Source organism: Stenella coeruleoalba (genome assembly GCF_951394435.1).
Source record: "Stenella coeruleoalba genome assembly, chromosome: 12".
Taxonomy (NCBI): domain Eukaryota; kingdom Metazoa; phylum Chordata; class Mammalia; order Artiodactyla; family Delphinidae; genus Stenella; species Stenella coeruleoalba.
This window is the reverse complement of record NC_137158.1, coordinates 75,411,962-75,434,633: the sequence shown is the minus strand read 5'-3', so window position 1 is coordinate 75,434,633 and position 22,672 is coordinate 75,411,962. Positions and strand designations below refer to the sequence as shown.

The following is a 22,672-nucleotide window of genomic DNA, read 5'->3' as shown; positions in this document are numbered from 1 at the left end:
AAAATATCTGCCCTCATGGAGCTTATATTCTAGTAGAGAAGACAAGACCAATAACAACAATAACAACAGGGACTTCCCTGGTGGCACAGTGGTTAAGAATCTGCCTGCCAATGCAGGGGACACGGGTTCAATCCCTGGTCCAGGAAGATCCCACATGCCTCTGAGTAACTAAGCCCGTGCACCACAACTACTGAGCCCGCGCTCTAGAGCCTGTGAGACACAACTACTGAGCCTGTGTGCTGCAACTACTGAAGCCCACTTGCCTAGGGCCCGTGCTCCACAGCAAGAGAAGCCATAGCAATGAGAAGCCCGTGCACCGCAGCAAAGCGTAGCCCCCGCTCGCTGCAACTAGAGAGAAAGCCCGTGCACAGCAACGAAGACCCAATGCAGCCAAATAAATAAATAAATAAAATGACCAAAAAAATAACAATAATAATAGTATAATCTCTGAAATTGATATGGAGTGATGGCAGGTAGGGGGTGGTCAGACGGGGTGGCATCTATACACAGAGCCCAGCCAGAATGAAGTGAGGGTACTACTGTTACCTCCAACGTAGTTAGAGGTAACAACGACAACAAAATCTTAATAAATTAAGATCCTTACTCTTTTCCAACATAATAACACCATCATATAAATTCCCATTTATCAGAATTTCAAAGAAAAAGAGTGAATAAGTGACTCCTTGTCAAAAAAATGAGCCAAGGGGAACCTAAAGGAGAAGGAAATCCAAAAAAAGAGGGGATATGCGTATACATACAGCTGATTCACTTTGCTGTACAGTAGAAACTAACACAGTATTGTAAAGCAACTATACTCCCATAAGAATTTTAAAAAAATACGGTGACAAACTGGAAAAAAAATTTGAATGAAAAAAATTAAATAAGCCAAGGGGGAAAAAAAAGTCAAGGGCTATCAATACCAGCGGCAAAACAATCTAAGAACATGCAAATTCTACTGCAGAAAATGAGTGTCCTTTGCAAAGGGAAAACAACTTTCTCTGCATTCTGTTAGTACTGGTAGGACAGGTGTCAGTATTGGTAATATCTTACAATGGCAAGTGTGGTAGAAACTGTTTGCCCAATATCCAATTTCTGTTCTTTCTTAGTAATGAACTCTTAATTTTTAGCTGTGCTAGAAATGATCTTGGGCCACTTGGTATAAAGACCACATTTCTCGCCTCCCTTGCAAAAAGGCCAAGCAATTAGGTCAGGCCAGTGGAATGGAAGCAGAACTGTGGCTTTCAGGAGAAAGACTGGGATCCTGACTTTGGTCTTTGTCCTTCCTTTTTCTTGCTGGTGATAAGAACTTGTTGAACTAAGCCCTGTGGTCCTGGAAAACAGGGATGGTTAAGAAATGCCCCCATCCTTTGTGGACTGCAAAGAACCACCTTCCCCATATGATTCTGACACGACCATCCAATGCTCCCTAGTCTCCAGACCCCACAAAGTTCTATTCTTTGTTCATAAATGATTTACTTGAACTGCTGGTCTCCACTGATCATCGGCACAAAATGTCTGTTAACCAAACTCTGGGTAAGCTTCTTCCCTTCCCCCAGGTTCCTAACCTTTGACCTACCCTCGGTCTGATTGGCCAACAGCTCTACCACCACCCAACCTCCCTGGGAGAATAGGCTGGCCTCGGGGTAAAACATTCTCTAATCTCCTATCCCATCAAGCCACCCTTTCATCCCACTTTTCTCACACTGGGTTCTTTCCTCCCTATAGAAGAGAAGCCTTTTGCTGACCTCTCAAAGGTGTGTCGAGCTTACGGGCAGAGAGTGCAGTCCCTTTCCCCACCTTGCAATAATCCTTTCAGATTATGTCTCTCCTCACTGAGACTGGATTTATTTTCTCTTTGACACTGGCTGGAATGTGGATGTGACCTGTAGCGCTGAATCTGCCATCCCGGATGAGGCAACACGACAAAGACCACAGCGCAGCAAGATCCAGGGAGCCCCTGAGGTCCTAACGACTCAGTGACGCCACCACACCAGCCGGGGACTGCCTACTGCTAAACTTTATTCACATACAAAAAACTTCTGTGTTATTCCAGATTACTTAAGGTTTTCAGCACTGCCACAGCCAGTCTGAAGAAAACCTAGCCATAGAAGGAGGAGACACCAGGATGGCCCATGGTCCAGTTTCCTAGGCCCTACTTATAGGGGTGACTGCTTCTCCCACGCTTGAGATGACACTTATGAGGACTGGTCTGCCCTGCTGGTGGAAACAACTAAAGCACATACAGTAGCAACAAAAGAACCCTGTGGTGGTTTTTCTCTTTTTTTTTTTTTTTTTTGGCGGTACGCGGGCCTCTCACTGTTGTGGCCTCTCCCGTTGCGGAGCACAGGCTCTGGACGCGCAGGCTCAGTGGCCATGGCTCACGGGCCCAGCCGCTCCGCGGTATGTGGGATCTTCCCGGACCGGGGCACGAACCCGCGTCCCCTGCATCGGCAGGCGGACTCTCAACCACTGCGCCACCAGGGAAGCCCCCCTATGGTGGATTTTCATCAGCTGCCCCCAAACACCACTGAAGGATTCACACAAGGTTAGCCTGAAAAATATCTTCTCCTTTATTTTATCGACAGGGCAACTGAGACCCAGAGAAACCAAAGAACGGTCCAAGCAAGGTCAAACAACCTGTCAGGACACTGCAAACCAGAACTAGTCCTCCAGACACTGATAATTTCCACTAGACGATGCTGTTGCTACAGCTGAAGAAACACAACCAAAGTCACCACATCATAGGTCACATCATCAACAGAAACACATGGTAAGGAGATAACAACAAGGTCATACTGAATAGCACAGGGAACTATATTCGATATGGTAATAAACCATAATGGAAAAGAATACATAAATGTATATGTATAACTGAGTCACTTTGTTATACACCAGAAACTAATACAACATTATAAATCAACTATACTTCAATTAAAAAAAAAGAAACATGGTAAGGGACAGATAGATCAAGGGGCATCTACACGAGTGGGAAAAATGAACTATTCCCTCTACAAGTTCAGCCCTAAGAAAAGGCTTGTTCAGTTCTGACCACAACTAAGAGATGTTAAGAGGTCTGTTAGGACTGAAGAGGAACACAAAATAAGGGTTAAGTGTGCTGCTGTATTACCTCATCTTCACTGCTATCTGCAGGAAGACAGATGTGAGTGATGTTCAGACCAGCCTGCAAAGAGAGCATAGGGCGATTTTGTCACGGAGAGAAAATGAATCTGTCACCCGAAAATTAAAATGAAGTTTTAAAATCATTCAAAAAATCAACAATCCTTACCTCCTCAGCCAAATTCTGGTTTACTTCCTGCATCAAGTTATCATCACCTGCCTTGGGAAAGGAGAGCAAGAAGGGGAACATAACAACATAAAAATACCTTGAAAAGGTACAAAACAATACAAAGGCTAATTCTGTGATTATACATTATCTGACTACAAAGATGATAGGGAAATGCAGAAAAAGAATCTTATTGCTCATAAAAGGGGACTAAGGGCTGGTATTTATCCACATGTCAGTTTCTCAGGCTTTAAGATATATCACTTTTGAAAATAATACTCCTCATAGGGCGTATATAGCCGCATAGGCAGCATTCCTTTCTAAGTGAGGACACCTAAGACGGGTGTTTAGGACTTGCCCTTGGGTGAAAAGCTACCAATGAGCAGAATTCCAGGAGGCCAGGCTCTTGTTTCGCTTTTCTTTCCACTCTTCTCACTTGCTTATCTTTGTAGGGGGTGAGGAAACAGACCCCAAAGAACGCAGGCCCCAGAGTGACTTGAGCATAGCTCTCCAGTCTTGAAATGACAGCGCTGATGAAACTAGAGGCTGCTACTCTGATGCATTAAGCGTGCACCCAAAACCACAGAGGCAGCTCAACTGCTGGGCTGTGTGACCTTACAGGCTCGGCCCAGCGCACCACTTCCCTGCACCTGCGTCACCTGGGTGTGCCAATAAGGGTGGCAAACAGTGCCAACTGCAGCTGGCAATGAAGGGGCCGTGGCTAGAACACAGACATGGAACTCCCAAGTCCTGCCATGCCATGGCTTTTGGCCCTTCAGACTCATGGCAGGCTTGAAAAGACTGAATAGTAAGATCACCAAATACCATGTCTCAGCAAGCATCTGTCTTCCACAGAAACAAAGTGGAATGTTTTTTCCCATCCCACTCAAATCACATCTGATCAGCATTTATAATGGACCACATTATATCCTGTGTAATGCAACTTACATGAGCACCTACCTCCTGACCTCCGGAAGCTATCCGCACCAAAAGGAGACAGACTCAGACAGAGTGGTACCTAACCTGTAATCCTGAAGCGGCAAAATGACCAGATAAAGGGGGAAATGACAACATTTCCACATGAGCTTTCTCCTCCATCCCCGAAGCCCGAGTGGGACTTCTGTGACAAGAAATGCAGCTGGTCACCTGTGTACAGTTGTCTTCTAAATTAGAAGACATCCTAAAATAGCAAGACAGAACCACATTCTTAGCTTACCTGAATAATAGCAAGAACCGGCTTAAAGGCAGGGTTTTTTCCTTGCAATAAACTCAGAACTTCTTTCGAATTCTGAATGATGTCTCTGCATTGAGAAAGAAAAACAACATAGTCAGGTCTAGGTTAATGACTAGAAAGGATGGATACAACACATTTTCTTAGAAGGTTTTCTACTCTAAATGAAACTAATTAGACAGCACAAGGACAGGCTCCTCTAAGTGTGGAAAGGGTGGAGGGAGGGGGAGGAGAACAATCATGAAATACCTGGCGTAGGGCTTCCCCCATGGCACAGTGGTTAAGAATCCGCCTGCCAATGCACGGGTCAGGGGTTCGAGCCCTGGTCCGGGAAGATCCCACATGCCGCGGAGCAACTAAGCCTGTGCGCCACAACTACTGAGCCTGCGCTCTAGAGCCCGCGAGCCACAGCTTCTGAGCCCGTGTGCTGCAACTACTGAGCCCGCGCGCCCAGAGCCTGTGCTCTGCAACAAGAGAAGCCACCACAATGAGAAGCCCACACACCGCAACTAAGAGTAGCCCCTGCTTGCTGCAACTAGAGAAAGCCCGTGTGCAACTAAGACCCAACGCAGCCAAAAATAAATAAATAATAAATGTATTAAAAAAAAAAAGTTGGCTCTTACGAATGAACTTATTTACAAAACAGAAACAGACCCACAGACATAGAAAACAATCTTATGGTTACGAAAGGGGAAGGGGGGGAGGGATAAATTAGGAGTTTGGGATTAACAGATACACATTACTATATATAAAATAGACAAACAACAAGGACCTACTATATAGCACAGGGAACTATACTCAGTATCTTGTAACAGCCTATAATGGAAAAGAATCTGAAAAAGATATATCTATCTATATACATATAGACAATTATGTATAACTGAACCACTTTGCTGTATACCTGGAACACAACATTGTAAATCAACTATATTTCAATAAAAATTTTTAATTAAAAATATTAAATAAAAAATTAAAAAAAGAAAGTTGGCTCTTTTTCCTCTCACAATAATAGACAAAAGGCTTAGCCAAGGCAGCACCCAAGCTTCAGTGCTTAAGACCACCTCTAAGTATCATCTCTTGTCTCCATCAGGGTCTTGCATGCACAACAGCTTTCAAAAAATGCAAGGGGAACTTCCAGCCAGATCCCATCAGCAATAAATGGCCATGAGCAAAGGGACAAGGCAGAATGGCCAGGGGCAAAACTCCTCCCAGTTTTAGAGAAGAATTTGAGGAATGTAACTGGCAGGCACTGCTCTTGTAGGTGGATGAGGAGAGAAGGGTGCTCGGAAAACGTTTAAAGGCTTCAAAACTCAACCAGGATGAGCCTTCCCACAGTCAGCTGGGCTAGAAGACATAGAGTAAATGGGCATGCAGCTGTCTACAACCCAGGAAGGTTTTGGTTTGTTTTTAAACACTTGGGATAAAGCAACTTGATTCCCAGTGAAACAATTGTATTGTTGTGTTGATAAACCAGACTATATGTGAAAGTCCACAAATCACCTTATAAACGAGCAAGAATCTTCTGTCCAACAACATGCGGCTGAGGACACGCCGTATGCAGGTTCTCTGCCTTTCCTGGCTGCTAATTTGGGCCATACTGAGTCCTCATTTCTGGCTAGTGTGGGAAGGCACTGGAGTGCGGGTCCCAAGTGGTTCTTGGCAATGTGTATATGGGTCATCTGGAAAGCTTGGTAAAGAGAAAGGCTTTGTGACTCAGCCCAGAAAGTCGGACTCCCTAAGTCTGGGTGGGGCCTGGGAATGTGTGTCTTCAACAAGGAGTCTGGGTGGCCCTGAAGCACTCAGGGGAAATCAGGCCTCTGGTTGACTAGCGTGGGCAATTAATTCACTGAGCCACTAAGGAACCCGTTTCCTCATCTGTAGGGCAGGTGTACTACAAGGACTCTACCTTTGTTCTTATACTTGTACAGTGTTGTTCTGTGTCTCAAAGCTACACCTGAACGCTAAAAACACTCCTTCCAAAAGCAATTTTCCCAGAAACACTTGCAGCACCTACCCCTCAATAGAATGAAGGGCACACGACCGTAGAAGCTGACACCTGTCACCAACTCTGCTCATAAAGTTGGCTAATTCCCCCACAACTTGCCACATGTGTGACGTTTCATTCTTTGGGGTTATTCCTTATTCTTCCATTATTCTTACAGTGCCAAGCAAAGCAAGCAAGGAGTTACCAGGCTCAGGAAGTCTAGAAAGTAGCATAGATGTTTCTCCATCAGAGATTTTTCTGCCCTGGGTGAGAAAAGTTGCCTCAACTTCTAGTTGGAAGGCGACTTCTGCATCCTATACTGTCTTTGGACCCTTACCCTGAAACCAAATCCCCCTAAAACCTCTTATCCAGTTTATGATTAATCTCTCTATCCAAAACTTTATTCCTTTTCTTGTCCCCTTAATCCTGTGCTAAATGATTAATAATCAACCAGAGTCAGACGACTAAAATTGCTGTTGTTGGTAACATCGTTAATATACTAAAATTGCTATCATAGATATCTTCACTAACTACAATCTCAAGCTGTTTCTCCAGGGCAAAATGAGCTAACAGACATCTGGCCAAGGACCACCCACCTAAAGAAGCATAAACCAGAGACATCCCGACTGCCGAAACCACAATTAAGAAATGTTGGATTTCCCTGGTGGTCCAGCGGTTGACTCCCCGCTCCCAACGCAGAGGGCACCAGTTCGATCCCTGGTCGGGGAAGATCCCACATGCCCCGTGGCTCGGCAAACAAACAAAAAAACCCCAAAACCTCTATCTCAAAGACCAAGTTGGAGTGGAGTGGATCTGAGGCGTCCCTTACTCCCCTGCTTGGTACCCTGCAACAAACACTGTACCTGCCTACGTCACAACCCGGTGTCAGTAGACTGGGTGTGCTGCACATCTGGCGAGGATACCCCAGTTCGGCTTGGTAACAACCCCTTAAGATGAGCTCAGCTGTACACTGCTTAAAATCTAATGACCGGAAGAGACCTAACCGCGACGTCCGGAGAGAAGACAAGGTAAACTGAAGAGTCCTTGGAGTCATAGGCCACATCATGAAGCGCCTTGGAAACAGAGGGAGTAAAAAGGTAAATTCATTTTCAGAATGAAGGCTAGAAGGAAAACAGAAGAGGATGTCAGCGGATGGACGTGAAGAGCTCGCTCCGTAACATGGCATCCTGGAACTAGGAATTCTAGTTAGGGAAGGGAAGAAAGGGCTTTCCCGCGACCCCCAGGCATGTCCGGAGCGCTTCACTCAGACAAGGCTCTACTTCCCCTCGGTCCCACCGAAGGGCTAGGAGAAGCGGCTAGGGTGTGTGTGAGGATCAAGGCGGGTGGGTACGGGGGTGGAGGGGGACCGGCGAACGTCTCCGGTGGGGACAGCGGAAGGCCGGCCCGGGGCTCCCAGGCAGAGTTCGCCTCTCGCTCGGGAGATAACTTTGGAAATAAGGCTGAGCTGGGGATTCCGTGCCCAACGTGCAGCGATGCTGCGAACGAGACGGCCCCGACTTCTCCGGCAGCCCTCCGCGCGTCACTGGGTGGGCCGGGCCGCAGCCCTCCCACGCGCAGGAGGCTGCGGCGTTTTGGAAGCGCAGACCTCACCGCCGTCACTGTACGCCGCCCGCAGCCAGCGTCCCGAAGGCGGAGCCCCTGCGCAGACGGGCGCCGATCGCTGGGCCCGGGGCGCCCCTGCCGCAGCCCCGCGGGCCCGCAGCGCCCCGGCCACCACGCCGGATCCGACCAGCAGGCGGGCGGCCGGGCTGGCGTGGCGGGAGCGGGCGCCCCTCCCCCTCGGGGCTCCAGCCCTCGCCGCGCCGCCCCTTTCCTGCCCAGGCCGCGCACGGCATCAGAGCAGGCGGCGGGAGGTGCACGTGGAGCGAGGCGCGCGGTCTGAGCTGCGCAGCACCCGCCGCGGATGCCCACGCCCTCCCGACCCCCGACCCTCCGACCTGGGCCGGCCCCAAGACTCTCCGTCCTCCGGCGCGGCCAGCCCGCCCTCCCGGTGCCCGCGCTGCCCCCCACCAGCTGCCGTCACCCCTAAAAGTTGGCACCAAACCCTCGCGACCCCGTGCTCGGCGAAGCCCCCACGGAGGCCCCCGGGGCCCGGCCGAGACTCGAGAGCTCCGGCCGCCCCACCTCCTGGGTCTCCCCCGGCCGCGGGGGACTTGGGCGGCGGCGAGCGCCGGACACTCACCGGACGATCGAGTCCCGCGCTGGGGGCGCCCGGCTGCCCGGGCCCCGGCTGCTCCCGGCCTGGGTGTCTCGCAGCCGCCGCTGCCCGAGCAGGCCCTCCCCGCCGCCACATCCGCCGCCCCCGCCGCTGCTGGCGAGACAAAGCTCTCGGAGGCGGCGCGGCGGGCCGGGGGGCTGCAGGCGGCCGAGCTGGCGCAGGACGAGCGGCAGGCGCGCGCTCATGGCGAGGCGCGGGCGGCGCAGCGGGAACGCGGCGAGGCGGCGGAAGCGGGAGGCCGCGGGTTCTCCCGCGACGCGGAGATGCGGCGGCTGAGCTCAGAGACGCAGCGGCTCACGTCCCTCCTGGGGGTGGCGGGGCGGGCGCCAGGCGGGAGAACCGGACCCGGCCGGTAACGGGCCAGCGGCAGGAAGGTCCTGGCTATTCTTCCTAAGCGGAGAGGAGCCCCTAGGGGGCACTGCGCTCAGTGGCCGTGACGTTGGGAAGGTGGGCGCCTGTGGGGCGCGGGGCTGCTGTTCGAGTTGCCTGGACGTCAGGGACGGGCACTTTCTGGCACTTGCAAACACAGACTCGAAATTTGGCTAGGGTTAAAAGTCAGAGGAGGGTGGGGCGTGAGCATGGGGCTCCCTTCCTGCCCTGAGACAGCTCCTTCTTGCTCCGCCTAGGATGCCAATAACATCCTGCCCTCGGGTGGCAGTTTGCTTCCTGGAAGGGCAATTGGTTTAGGGTTTGCTTATGGCTGGGGGCAGGGGAGATAGAGGGATTGGAGGTTAGAGTTGATAGGTACAGGGTTGTTTTCTGAGGTGATGAAAATGAAATGCTTAACTGTTTATGGAGGAGCATCAGAGAAAACACCAGAGGATCTGATGCTGGAGCTGAGTGTGTTTTTCAAATATATATACTGTTTATTTATAATGTATATAGAGAAAAGCATAAAGTAAAAAATAAAATCACCCACAATACTATTGCCAAGTCATAACTGTTAATTTTGATCTCTTAATTTTATTTTAACTTGTACTACAAGATTGTGACCATATTATATATATAGGTCTCTTCTTCACTTGCTATATCTGTTTTCATGAAATTGGGAAGGGATAGTACTCGAACTCATGATTTATAGTGGCTTTATATTAAAACCTAATCTATATTGTGGATAGACCATAATTTATTTTACCTTTTCCTGATGTTGTTTGTATTGTTTCCAGTTTTGGTGTGAGAAATAACATTCTTTCATCCGCTTGTTCAGTAGCTGTGTGTTGAAGGCTTTCTGTATGCTGGGGGAGGGATAGGAAGGTCAGTTGGGGCCACACCTGTGGTGGCAATATTTACCTGTAACCTTTTGCCGAAGCAGTTCTCAGAAAATTTATAACTGCTAAAAATGTTAAGTGGAGGAGAAATAGCACAGGGAAGTGGAGAATAAACAACACAGCCACAACTTCATATAAAAAGGCAACCCTTCCGATCATACTGAATTGCACGGAAAAGTGTGGCATTTTTGTGAATTGCACGGCTCAGCCTGGCACAGCAGGCCCCAAAGAAGACTTCCCAACACTTCATGCGCTATTCTGTATGGAAGAAAGGTTTGAATAGAAAAGATCAAGTTTAAAACTGTACACCTAAGCTAAATTGATTGGGAAGGGTGAGCCACCAAAACTAATTTGTTACTGGAATCCGTAATATGGAAATGACTCAGGCCATATAGATGTGCTACAGAGCCATCTTGAAGAAGGCACTTTGGAGGCTGTTTTCAGTCGTCACCAAAAGCTTATGGCAATCCACACCTTTAAAGCGATACTCTCTTTTAATTAGATCTCACATTAAAGTATAATAGGGAATTCCCTGGCGGTCCAGTGGTTAGGAATTGGCGCTTTCACTGCCGAGGCGGAGCCTGGGTTCAATCCCTGGTTGGGGAACTAAGATCCCCGCAAGCTGTGCAGCAGGCCAAAAAAAAAAGTATAATAAAGTTCACCTAGAAGCCGTGTGGATTTTTTGTTTTCTGGGTTTTTTTAACTGAATTAACGTACTTTCTAATCTTAAAAAATTTTAGGTGTTGACGCTGATGGTCAACAATGGTCTGTCCCATTATGATATGATTAACTGCGATCTTATATGTAATTTTAAGAAATCACTTTAAGGTCTAGGACAGCAAATGCCTGTGCTGATCAAACCAGTTAAAGTATTTTACTCAACCTGTTCAGGTCCTCACGTGGATGACCATGGAGGCCTCTGTCCTCTGCTCACCTTCAACTCCCTCTTGGGCCCCACCCTGAAGTCATTCCAGATGAGAGCTATTTGGGTTCTTACACACTCATAATACACACTTGTAGGAGAGGATAGGCAAGGGAGAAAGATTTATGGAAGAAAACTTCAGGATCTTTCATATTCCCAGGTTTGGTTCATGGGGAAGTGTCAGGATCTCATTTGGAGATAGATACGTCTGAATCTGTTTATCCCAAACTCAAATATATATTGGTTTACTTAGGAAAAGTCAACTACCCTGGGAGAAAGGGCTCTATTGTGTTGAAGCCCTTAAAAATGCATTAACTCACATTCTTTCCCTAGTGGATATAATTTCAGTGCACTTTGAGATGACATTTGGACATAGGTCAAAGAAAGGTTGTTTCCAGAATAAGGAATATATATATCTGAAGTTAATATGATATTTATAGGTAGAGAGAGTGAGAGTGCATTTGCTCTATACTAGCCTCTATGCTAGGCATGTGGTGAAGGAATCAACTTTGAACAAGACAGACACAAGCTCGGGTGTCAGGGTGTCAGAGTTTACTGTGCAGAACTGTATAGTAGAACACAGGCATGTTGATGGAAAGCTATAAAGCCTAAAGTTTCAGAGAGTTATTAGTGTTAAGAAACACCTTCCTAGACCTGGAGAGTCACAAGAAGCTTCCAACAGATCAATTGGAACCTAAAGGATGATGATGTTGACCTTTTCTGACTTCAATCAACTAAAGCTTGGCCCCTGTTGACCTTTGCCCCAATTCTATGCTGAATTCTCTTGCTCAAGCCCCTTCATGAATATGCATGTACCCTTAGCTTAAACACTTCCCCAACTTCGCTGTTAGGGGAGACACTGCTTTGCCTAAGATCCCTGGTGTTCTCCTTACTTGTTGCAAGTAATAAATCCTTCTCCGGACCTTTGGCATGGTTGTGTCTTTTAGCTTGACACCCACCAAGAGGGGAACCCAATTTTGGGGTAACAATGTGATTGTTCTGAGACACTCTCAATGGGTTTCCTGCATTTTGCATCTCTTCCTGTCTTGTATCAATGGGTCTTGTTCTGGGCTAGTGTTGAAAGGATATTTGCATAACAAACGACCTTGGAAAATAGAGAGTGTTTCCCTCCAGGGCAGAGGGCAGATATGTTTGCTGCCCACAGTGTAAAGATAATGCCTCCCTCCAGGGTCAAAAATTGGGCAGGTTTGCCAGTAGCTCTTTAAGATAAAAGATTCCTAAATCCAGTATTCCTCAGCTGTGAAACCAACCCACTGTGTGCGTGTAGCACGTACTTGGGATGCTCTGCAGGCCCCCGGGGGCCTGGAGAAGCAAGGGAAACCAATGCTTTCACGCTACCCTCCACAGTTCTTAATAGTGATTTTTGAGCTGAGTGTTGCGTACCTGGCAGGTTTTCTCCTGGATCGTAGTGGGAGGGTCACGCAGGAAAAGGGAGCAGCTCCTGTAAAGGCAGAGACAGATTTGGAGGACTTTGTAGAAGATTGGATTGTTTTGTGTCTAGAAATATTATGCCGGCTAAGATTTGGGAGGATGGAGGTGCACAAGTCTGAAAATGGGGAAAACTGGCAAGACCAACAGGTAGGAAGCTAGCGCGACAACGTCATCTCTTATGTTCGGGGCTTCAGGTAGTTGAGGCTTCAGGCTAATCTTTACCATTGAAAGAGAGCTGGGAGTCCTTACAACTGATAAGGACTTTGCTGTTTTTACTTCTCTTGCCTAATAACAGTTTGTTCTTTTGTTTCCCTTGAGATCATTAAGTACTGAGACCTGTTCAAGGAGAGCGTTTTGGCCAGGCTGAGCTCCCAGAGTGGCTTAGGCCCCAAATGGCTTCCTCGCCTGTTTCTTTCTCCAGGGATCTGCTACCCTATTGGCTTACAGGATGATTTTCACCTTTAAATTCCATCCTCAGATCTCGGAGTCACCTCATCAGAAGCCAGCCCCAAACAGGCTAGATCTAATAATTTTTTTTTAAGGCGGAAATCTGGATTTTCATGTTAAACCTTTTTAAAACTGTATAAACCAGATTCAGACTCTGGGCCACCAGTTTACAGCCTCTGATTTAACTAGTCTATACAAGAAGGAATCTGCTTACCCACGGTCTTGTGATGCTTACATGGAGAGCCATACCTTGCCATACACACAATAGAATATTTGGGGGCTTGTGTTTGCCCCGTAGAGCAGATGATTTACTTACTGTCCAAGCCCTGTTCTTTTACGTTTGAGCTGAATAGACATGGTTTTAGAACTAATGAAGTGGAACTGCTTCCCTTCCTTTCCTATTGTACGATGCATCGTGAATAAGCTATTGTCCGGAAAATCAAGCTTTGTTCTTTTTCACAGATACGCGAAGTGAGCTTTGCCCGTGGGCTTGCACCACCAGAGTAAAGTGGGCAAGTTTGTCTTCTGGCACCAAAAAAACTTCAGCATTCTGGGCTCTTCCCCTCCAGCTCACCTGACTTTAACCCCACAGCTGCAAGTCAGACTACTCTATGACCTCACGCCATCAAAACCAGTTACCTGGAAAGGCACTCGGTCTAAGGGGAATTTCAGAGAAGGGTATGATAATCCCAGGTTAAATTCAATATTTGAAAAGTAATCAAAAGATACAGAAAATGGTCAGTCACAAGGCCACTGAAACATGGTATATCATCACTACCCTGAACCATTTTCTTTTTTTGGGGGGGGGGGCCATGCTGCTCAGCTTGTGGGATTTTAGTTTTCTGACCAGGGATTGAACCTGTGCACCCTGCAGTGGAAGCTCTGAGTCCACTGGTCTAACCACTGGACTGCCAGGGAATTCTACCCTGAACCATTTTCTACACAGCTCATAAGGCAAAGTATTATAACTGAGTATAGTTCAGAAAAATCTTGATCTTTCTAGAATTAACACATTAATTCACACTGTATTTTACTTTGTACTTTACAAACTTTATTAAATAATGAGCATTACTAACTTTCATTATCATATATACAGTATTTAAACTATGTTTTCCTAGATGCATGGTTTTTTGTTTGTTTGTTTCTCTGGGGTTTTTTTTTTTGCACAAAGAATAGAGTAGGTGAAAAGTGAACTTATAAAAAAAAAATTGAACCTTCAGTACAGAGACCTAGTAAGAACTTGACATCCATTTAAGTACATATAACTCTTTTCCCCCAATTATATACATCCCTACCCCACCTCCCGAAGAAACTATTTTAAACAAAAGCACTCATTGAATAACTTTGAGGGAAAATACGAACTTGATTATATATATACACACAGATCTCAAAATCTGTATCCTGGCTGACAGAACGGATGTATAGAACTGCAGATTTGTCCTAGAACCTAAAGACAACCATACAGACATTTTATACAGTATGACAGCAGCCTCTGTGCAGCAGGGTGTGTTCCTATAAGTGACATCAAAGTCGTGCAACAGGACATTGGTGTGGAGAATTAATAATTTCTGAGAGGAAGACACCACAGCAACATGGATAATACAGAATTTGGGTCTTACAAACCAAAAAGCAGAGAAGTGGGAAACTGCATTCCCGGGACAAGAAAAGTCAGGTAACTTTGTTTTGTAAACGCCCTTACAAATACGTCTAGCAAGTCTGAGAATCTATACTCAGTTACGGTGCTTCTCTTTTCTGATACTGCTTATTCTTGAAAACTCATAACATGTTTAAAGGAGGGCAATGAAAGAAGGAATCGTTCCAGAACAATGCTCGTCAATATGGACTTTGTTTTCTAAGCTACAAGAAGAAAGTACAGTATGGAGAAAGAAGAAAATAAGGTTATTTTTTGTTACTTAAAAAGGAAAATGAATGCCTTAGGTACCTGTGTATAAAATAAGGATGGTCACATTTTATGTTTTTAAGAAAAAGAGGCATAGCACTTAAAGAGAGAAAAAGAATTATGGTAGATGTCACTGATTCAAATCAATATCATTGCTTATCTTTAAATGAAAAGCCCAGATCCCCTTTCCCTACACAGATTATCATATCTTTTAAGATGAAAACTGAGAGGGTGGGGAAGAGGCCACAGAATGTAAAATGGCTTAAAGTGAGAATGCGAAAGCCACTGTTTGAGAAAACATCCTTGTTACATTGATTGGAGTCTTCAGTAAAATATTTTTATAAAGTGGCCATAAATCTGCCTCCATTTTTCTCTTTAGCTTCTTTAGTTTTGTGTTTTACTCACAAGGTCTTGCTTTTGTTTTTGTTTCCTTCCATAAAGAGTTGTATTAGTACATAATATCACAATGAACCACTATTTAAAGACCATAATTACAACTTAAAAGATGTGATTAGTCAGAATTTAGTAACCAAAGATTCTGCTCTTCTATATGCCCCCAAACAATGAGACAAGACCCCCTTTTTATGTCTGGCTTAGAAAATAAATTTCACTACAGTCAATAAAATTCTCAAGGCTGGGACCAGGTCATCTGGCTGAGTATAAAATTCATGAAAGGACATCTGAAAAACTGCTCTGGGAAGAGTAGCTTTAAAGCGCTTTGCACAAAAAGGAGTGCCCGACTGTCATATAATGAGATGATCAAGTTGTACCCAGATGTCAACCCATCTTTTCTAATAAGTCAATTTGCATTTTCTTGCACTTGGTTTTAAACCATTAAGGGAATCATTCATTTAACCCCATGAAATGTAAAATAAGTGATGAGCAGCACATTCTGCAGGCCTCGTTCAGGAAGACAGGGAAGGATTTTTACTTACAGAAAATTGGTCATGATACATTCTAATTTCCAATAGTTACATATTTTCTGCCTTATAATGAACTAGATGCAGGAATGCCAGCATAGAAACCCTAAAATGGGCACCTAGACAATACTCCGATTAGAGATCCCTCGTTTAAGTTATTCTAGGGTCTTGGCACAAATTTAACAAAAATGTCAGAGGTAAGCATAATCCTTTAAACAGCTTTAGTTTCCTTTCTTTTTAAAAAACGTGAAAAGTCCTCCTTGCTACCTTTGAGTCCTAGTATACCTGTGGCTTCTGGATAATAGGAAATGATTATTGCATTTCTTAAAGTCTGGGCACTAACTGTCAGGATATGGGAAAAAATACCATGGCCATCATGTTTAAAAAAAAAAAAAAAAGCCTAAAATTTTCAAGTAAGATTGACTTACATGAAACACGAAGACCATCAACATCAGAAAACACAGTGTTAGATGCTAACATTTGCTACAGTACAATCCTGGCTGGATCGCCAGCTGTTTCAAAAAGTTGTGCTGTTAAAGAAAGTATACTTTACATCTCTGGTTATTACAAAACTGTTCTAATCTGGTACATACAAAACATCTCTCAGTATCTCTAATTCATGAGCACAGTAAGAAGTTAATTCAGGCAGCTACTCTTAAGAAACTTAGGCAAAGCTGCTTGAACTAAGACACTGGAATTTTTCCCTTAGAGACTGGACAATATTTTGCTGATTGGGAGGTGGCCCCTTCCAGAGATAGTCATTCAGTTTGTCAGAATCATTGTATGATGTCAGATATGGTCCAAGTTTGCTGCTTATTGGCTCATCTTCTTCTGACTTGATCTCCACATAGTCATCTTCATCTCCTTCAGTCTCTTTGAAATTGGAAAAATAGTTCTGGGTAGCTATTTGGGCACTTAAAGGTAAATTTCTATTTACTACCAGAACTTTCTGTGAGTCCTGGAGTGTGAGATCTGAGTGTTTTTCAGTGCCCTGTTGACCTGAGTCAGCGATACCTGGCACCAAATCCTGGTGACTCTCCCACCTTGAACTTCTGTGTAAAGACAGCAGCTGTTTCTTTCCCATTTCACTAGGGTAGTTGATGGAGTCCGAGGACTTGTTTATCAGGATGGAGGAAGATGACTGGGACCTGTTATAAGGCTGAGATTTAGCACTGATTCCCTTCCGTCCCAGAGAGTTGTAAAGATGGCCCTGACAGGAGTTCTCTTTGTTGGGCTGGCTGACCACCACGCTGTGTCTCTGCACGGAGCCCAGCAGAGGCTCAGAGATTTGGAGAGAAGGCACGGAGCAAGCTGCGGACAGTTGTCTTGGGGTACTTTTCGTATTGATCTCTAAAGTGGGATATTTTGACTTCGAGTCTTGCTCTGGCCGGGGACAGAAATCTGCTAACTCTCCATTACTATAGGTTGAATGCAAAAGCCAGTCCTCGCTACCGTGTTGGGTGTGGGAAGGTGATGCAGAGCTGAGGTTGGAGGAGTCTTGAGGGCTGGCCCAGCCATCCTTCTGAGTCTTAAAGGGGGTTTCTCTGAATACGATCTGGTCATACAGTTGGGAATATTCAGCAATCCTGGCACCTGGAAGGCAAATATTAAAATGATAAATATATACAGGATCATTTCTACATGCAAAGATTTAAAAAATAAGAACGTTCTAGCAACATATTAAAAAATTAAACAGTAGAGAGGACTTTTAAGTTAAGTTTGAGGATAAGAAATCATCAAATACTAAACAACACAAACTAAGAAAATCATCCCGTTTAATAAAAAAGCCACCTGAAACTTCATTTGATCTAATTCTGGATTATTTTGTTTATTTCAACAGCAGGTCCACAAGCGTTCCCTGTTTGTAATGACAATTTCTAGTGTTCTTTACAAGCATGGAATCGTGTGTCAGTGCTAAAAACAGGCAACATAAAAATAAGAGTCAGCACTTAAACCCCGGTCAATGAAAAATAACTCAAGTAGTCATTAAAAGAAGCATGACCACAATCCACCCTGCAGTGGCTACCCCTGCCTCACCGGTCTTGATTGCTCTCGGACAGCTACTCCCAGCAGAGTCTGCTCCCGGTGGCTGTTCCCGCACTTCTTGTTTCCAGGCAGCCCTCCACTGCCACTGTCTCGGGATGTTGACAGGAGGTCCTCCCTTCAAAACCACATGTACTGACTGATCCTTACCTCCTTTCCTATCACCGAGAAGCCGGGCACTGAAATCTATGCTTCCAAGACATTCAGAATGAACCATCCTGTGCACACAATCCATAATCTAATGCTCTCTAGTACTGGTTGCAGAACAGGGTTTTACCGTTATTTCCACGAAAGCTATTGCCACTTCAAATTAAGCTATGAGGCCACTATCCTCTCTACTTCACTTCTGAGTACAGACATCTCTAAAGACATTAACAGAACCGTGATATAGATACAGAGAATTCTCTTGGGTCAGGAATGATTAAAAAGAGAGAGCCCAGAGATGTCAATTTCAAGAGCCGTGTCCCCCCACCTCCCAATCCAGGTACCCACATGACCACCCTAGAATCAAAGAATTCCATGAATCCTATAAATCACTCAGACCACATCTACGCAGTCTCTATAGAGGGCATCTATTCTATATATGATGACCAGCAAGTGACATTATAATTTTTTCCTCTTTATATTTTTAGTAACCTGTTATTAGTAAATTATTCCTTGAATTTAAACTAAATATTTAGTTGAGTTTCTGCTGTTTCTTTCAAGTTTGCCTTCTATGGGGACAGAAAACAATGTGCTGTTGTTCTGTGTGCCCTTTAACTGCAACTCCCTCAGATGACTTGCCCCTTAGTCCCCAGAATCAGAATAAATAGTGTTTATCTTCTCATTATAGATCTTACATTCATTCAGAGCCTTCAGACTTTCAAGTCCAAATTGCTTGGAAGGACAGAGATTATGAGTTTAGAATTTGTAGTAACAAAAACTTGAGCTATTACTCCTTAAAGGGCATAGTAAAGACTCTCAATACCAATTAAGATTTGGTAACCCCTTAACAGACTGAAAGTCTACATAGACACTAAGGTGCCCTTGTTAGCCATCCTGAAATATACAATGTTTCGTTAACTATGAAACCCAACCAGTGGTAGCTGGACCTTTAGGCTTGTCTTTGGTTAGCAGTCCCACCTCAAAGTCAAGACGGTTCTTCCCAAGCCATTCTCACCTACACTGTGGCTCTGAGCCTGATCCCACAGCTGAATCAGGAAGGCTTTGAACTTCTACAAAGTTCCAAGAAAATGACAATTTGAGAGAAAGCAGTGAGAGCTAATCAAAAAAAATTCAGTTAAACTATTGCAGCATCAAAATTTAACTGTAAAGTCTTGTAAGAACAAATAGCTCTTGACTTTGGAACATGGTGGCCCAGATCATCTGAAACCATGTATTATCCAAAATAGCCCTAGTATTTCTCATGCCTTTTTCTTCTTTATCACACTCTCTTCTTCTTCCTTTGCTTAATCAAATCCTATTTACCTCTCAAGACCCTCTATAAGCTTTATCACTTCTATGCATCCTTTTCTAACTGATTTCTCTGAAGTCTTATATGCACCATAATACTTAGCTATTGGTTGTGTACGCATGCTTGCACACAATCTTGTGTTGCTAGTTATTGTATCTAAGCTGGTTTATTATTCCATCTAGTCCATGAGCTTTTAATCTTGGAGAACAATCCCCACAGAAAACCAAGCACAGCTCTAGGCAGAAATTGGTCTCAAGAACTACTTAATTACCGAGATAATTTTTGGACTGCCTCCATTTATTCTAAACACAGTGTTAAGAATAAATGTGCTCCAAGACTGTACCATGGAGAGTGGAAAGGCAGCGTACGATTTGGGCATAGCCGGAAATGGGGAAGCAGGAAGACAGCCTTTAGTAAAATGCTATGTAAACATATATATTATAGACAACTCATAATGGGCACAGTTTATCTTTGGATAATAAAAAGTTGACCATTTATAAATTTGGAATAGAAAGTACCTCGCAAGTAGACACTATACTGTGCCGATCTAAGTTTTTGTTTTTTTGGTCTCAGCTTGACCTTCTAAGAGAGTCTATAACTTGCTTGATGCCAACATGAACGTGAGACAAGCTTCCAGAGCGATGGCTGTTATTAACTAGATACCCTTAGTCCGATGTACAGGAAACAGCCAGCCCAAGATGACACTTCTAGCCTAAAAAGCTCAGTATTAGTCAGCTGGATTCAAATTCCCCCTCATTCTTAGTTCTGGCATTCATAGTCCTTATAGAACATGTACCTTATCATAATGGGACAACGTCAGGGCTATCTCTGGTTTATTCCTCTTTTGTAAGTTTAGAAGGTAGAATTCTTATCATTCCAGATAAAAATTTGAAGTGATCCTTGTTGAGAGAAGTATGAACTCTACTGTTTTCAAGACAGAGATTAAAATCAACATTTCTGATGTGGCTTGTGGTGCAGCGCAAAGCACAAAATGCTATCTTGCCTTCCCTGCTTTACACAAGGAGGAGCATTCCTCAAGCCTGTACGGAGTTTTCTCCCACAGAGAACATCACCAAAAAAACAAGGAGTGGGGGGGGGACCCCAAAGGCTTCCTTGGCCTCAAAGACTGTCAGGAGTGAGGCATAATGGGACAAGATGGCCGGCATGCCGCAACAGGCTCCAAGAGGTGGGAGGGGCTAGACCTGGTTGGGTGATTTACAGGCGGAGGTCTGGCCCAGGGCCTGTAGACCCCGGCTGGAGCGTTCAATAAAGGTGCTGGAGAGTTTCAGCAGGTGAATAGGGCGCCCCTCCTTCCGCACAACACCGAGAGCAAGCTCCTGGCAAAGTGGCAAGGCCCATACGGAGAAGTCTGGTGAATCGGTCCATTCGATTACGACGTCCTGTGCCCAGATAAACAAGAGAGAGAAAAGGAGTCATCACGTCAACTGATTGAAAGCCTGGTGGGCACAGGAAGTGGTCTCGATCCACCCAGATGGAAGATTCTTCAGGTCTGAGAGATGGCAGGCCCTAGGGACACGCTCCTGCCAGCCAGCAGGGGGAGACACTGGCTGGCTCAGAAGATGACTCTGGAGAGATCTTCTCTTGGAGAGAATGTCGATAGTAGCCCACCATGTCAAGAAAGGGCCCAGACACAGAGCTATGATCCTACAGGAGCCCAAGAAGACACGAGTAGCCAAAACAGAAATAACAAACAAAAAGGGGGGGGGGGAGCAAAAGAAAACCCCAAAGGGAAACCTATTCATACTTAAAAGGTGGGTAAAAAAGACTATTGAAGGCAGTTGTAAGCCCTAATGATTCAGTATTGAAGACCTTGCTTCTGACAGGGTTGGAGCTTCACATGTTAATGGATGGTCCACATTCCAAACAACCGGCCTCAGGCAATTACCACTTTTTAAACAACAGTCTGCTGGCTTCATCAATCCATCATCATCGGAAACCTCAGTATTATATTTTCTCTCATTCTGAGGCACCCTAGCCCAGATTCAGTCAGTGGTTTCATTGCCAACACACTACTGCTTCTAGTGCCATCTGTACTCCAAAACAGTCCGCCTGCAGCTGGAACTCAGTCACTTTTTCTGTGTGTAACAACAGTTTAGCAACACTCGCGTTGGAAAAGGGACTAATTCAAGCATATTATTGCAAGGAGAAAAATATATGCGATCTAGTCTCTCACATTCATATAAAAATCACATTTAACCTTTATCTAACTTAAAAAGAAGGCCAAGTCACAGAGGGTCTGTAAAATCCTTCAGGTAACATTTCCAGGGCTTCACTTCCCTACGTGTTAAGAAATATTACTGTGCGATTAGCTCTGGAAAAAGAGTAAACTTAGGTAATTCTTGAATACTCCCAAACTCAAAAAAACTGTTTTTCCCTACAGATTCTTGTCATGCAACTTGTGAGTCCATTTAGGACTTGGATACCCCCTTCTGATTCTCTGCTTTCCACCTAAGAAAGCAGTCCCAAAGAAAGGAGGTAGGTGTCATCGAGTTGGCCAGATGAGCCATGCCGCCACCAAGCTAACCAACGAAACATGCCCTGATACTGAGCCATCTGGTTTTTATTTTTAATTGGAGAACTGTCTCTTCTCATTTGATACAGAGACGATGCTTTGTCAGAAGATCTAGGGCTGGGATTCTTAAAACAGGATCAAAAGTCCACACTGAAAAAAAAAAATTCAGTTCCTGGGCCCTAATCTCAGAAATCTCTCTGGGTCTGGAGGTGGAAAACTCCTCAGGTGAGAGTCAGCACCCTCAGGTTTTTTTTTCTTTCCATGACAATCCAGTGCTTAATTCACATCATGCCCTTCCACTGAGAACCCTGTGTAATCTACCCAGGGGATATGTACTTCTTTACAATAGAGGAAAAGCCAAACTGTGATCCTCTCATTCCTAAACCCTAATGGTACCAATATCACGCACGTGATCCTGGTTTGGTTCTGCCCAAAAAGGAGGCTTGACTCAAAATTAAATTTCTTGGAAGCATACAGGAGAATACCAAATGAGACAGTATTAAATGCATTACAGCAGCTATTCCAAAAAAGCAACTAGAAAATGTAACACATGAGAAAACAGCCGAGTTACAGTGTGAACAGCTAAAAAGAAACCAAGCAAAAAGGCCTCCTTTTTGTCTTTGTTAGGATGAGTAGGCGTTTTTGTTAGGATTCCGGAGCAAAGAGCAATCCTATTCCGTATTCGTCCAAACCTTAAACTCTTACCCTGCTACCCAGCTACCCCTCCTAACACACTGAAACTGAACCTGACGGCTATGTTTCAGCTCTAGATTATATTAGAGAACACTGCTTCAAATATCACATCTGGAGTGATGATGTCACAGACACCAGGAAACCCTCCAGACTCAATCGCCTCCCACTGGTGAGATGTGGTGGGTGCAGGGCCGGCCTCATCTGTGAGTCTGGGGTCTCTCTGTGAGAATGAACATCTGGGTGACAGCACCCTCACGCTGCTAAGGACACTGAGAACCAGAACACGGCTCTCTCCCAGTCCTCG

The 22,672-nt window shown here is 45.0% G+C and overlaps 2 protein-coding genes across 17 annotated transcripts in view; both read right to left on the bottom strand.

The window, feature by feature from the left end:
- The window catches only part of MTHFD1L (methylenetetrahydrofolate dehydrogenase (NADP+ dependent) 1 like), a 227,690-nt gene extending 215,311 nt beyond the window's left edge, over positions 1-12,379 (bottom strand). For 6 of the 13 annotated variants that reach the window (XR_013830711.1, XM_079938745.1, XM_079938740.1 and 3 more), the window contains exons 1-4: positions 7,362-8,055; positions 4,500-4,584; positions 3,287-3,337; positions 3,128-3,181 (exon numbers count right to left, since the gene is read on the bottom strand). Coding sequence is in view for 12 of the 13 variants with exons in the window: in XM_079938745.1 (XP_079794871.1) it covers positions 3,128-3,181; positions 3,287-3,337; positions 4,500-4,584; positions 7,362-7,684 (513 nt within the window). In the remaining variant the exon portion in view is untranslated. The other 7 variants (XM_079938749.1, XM_079938742.1, XM_079938748.1 and 4 more) reach the window with 7 other exon arrangements.
- A 1,508-nt stretch (positions 12,380-13,887) lies between these two features.
- PLEKHG1 (pleckstrin homology and RhoGEF domain containing G1) overlaps positions 13,888-22,672 on the bottom strand; it is a 222,130-nt gene continuing 213,345 nt past the window's right edge. For all 4 annotated transcript variants that reach the window (XM_079939440.1, XM_079939441.1, XM_079939438.1 and 1 more), the window contains one exon: positions 13,888-17,239. In XM_079939440.1, the coding sequence (XP_079795566.1) occupies positions 16,311-17,239 (929 nt within the window). In that variant the 3' untranslated portion in view covers positions 13,888-16,310. The remainder of the gene's footprint in view (positions 17,240-22,672) is intronic.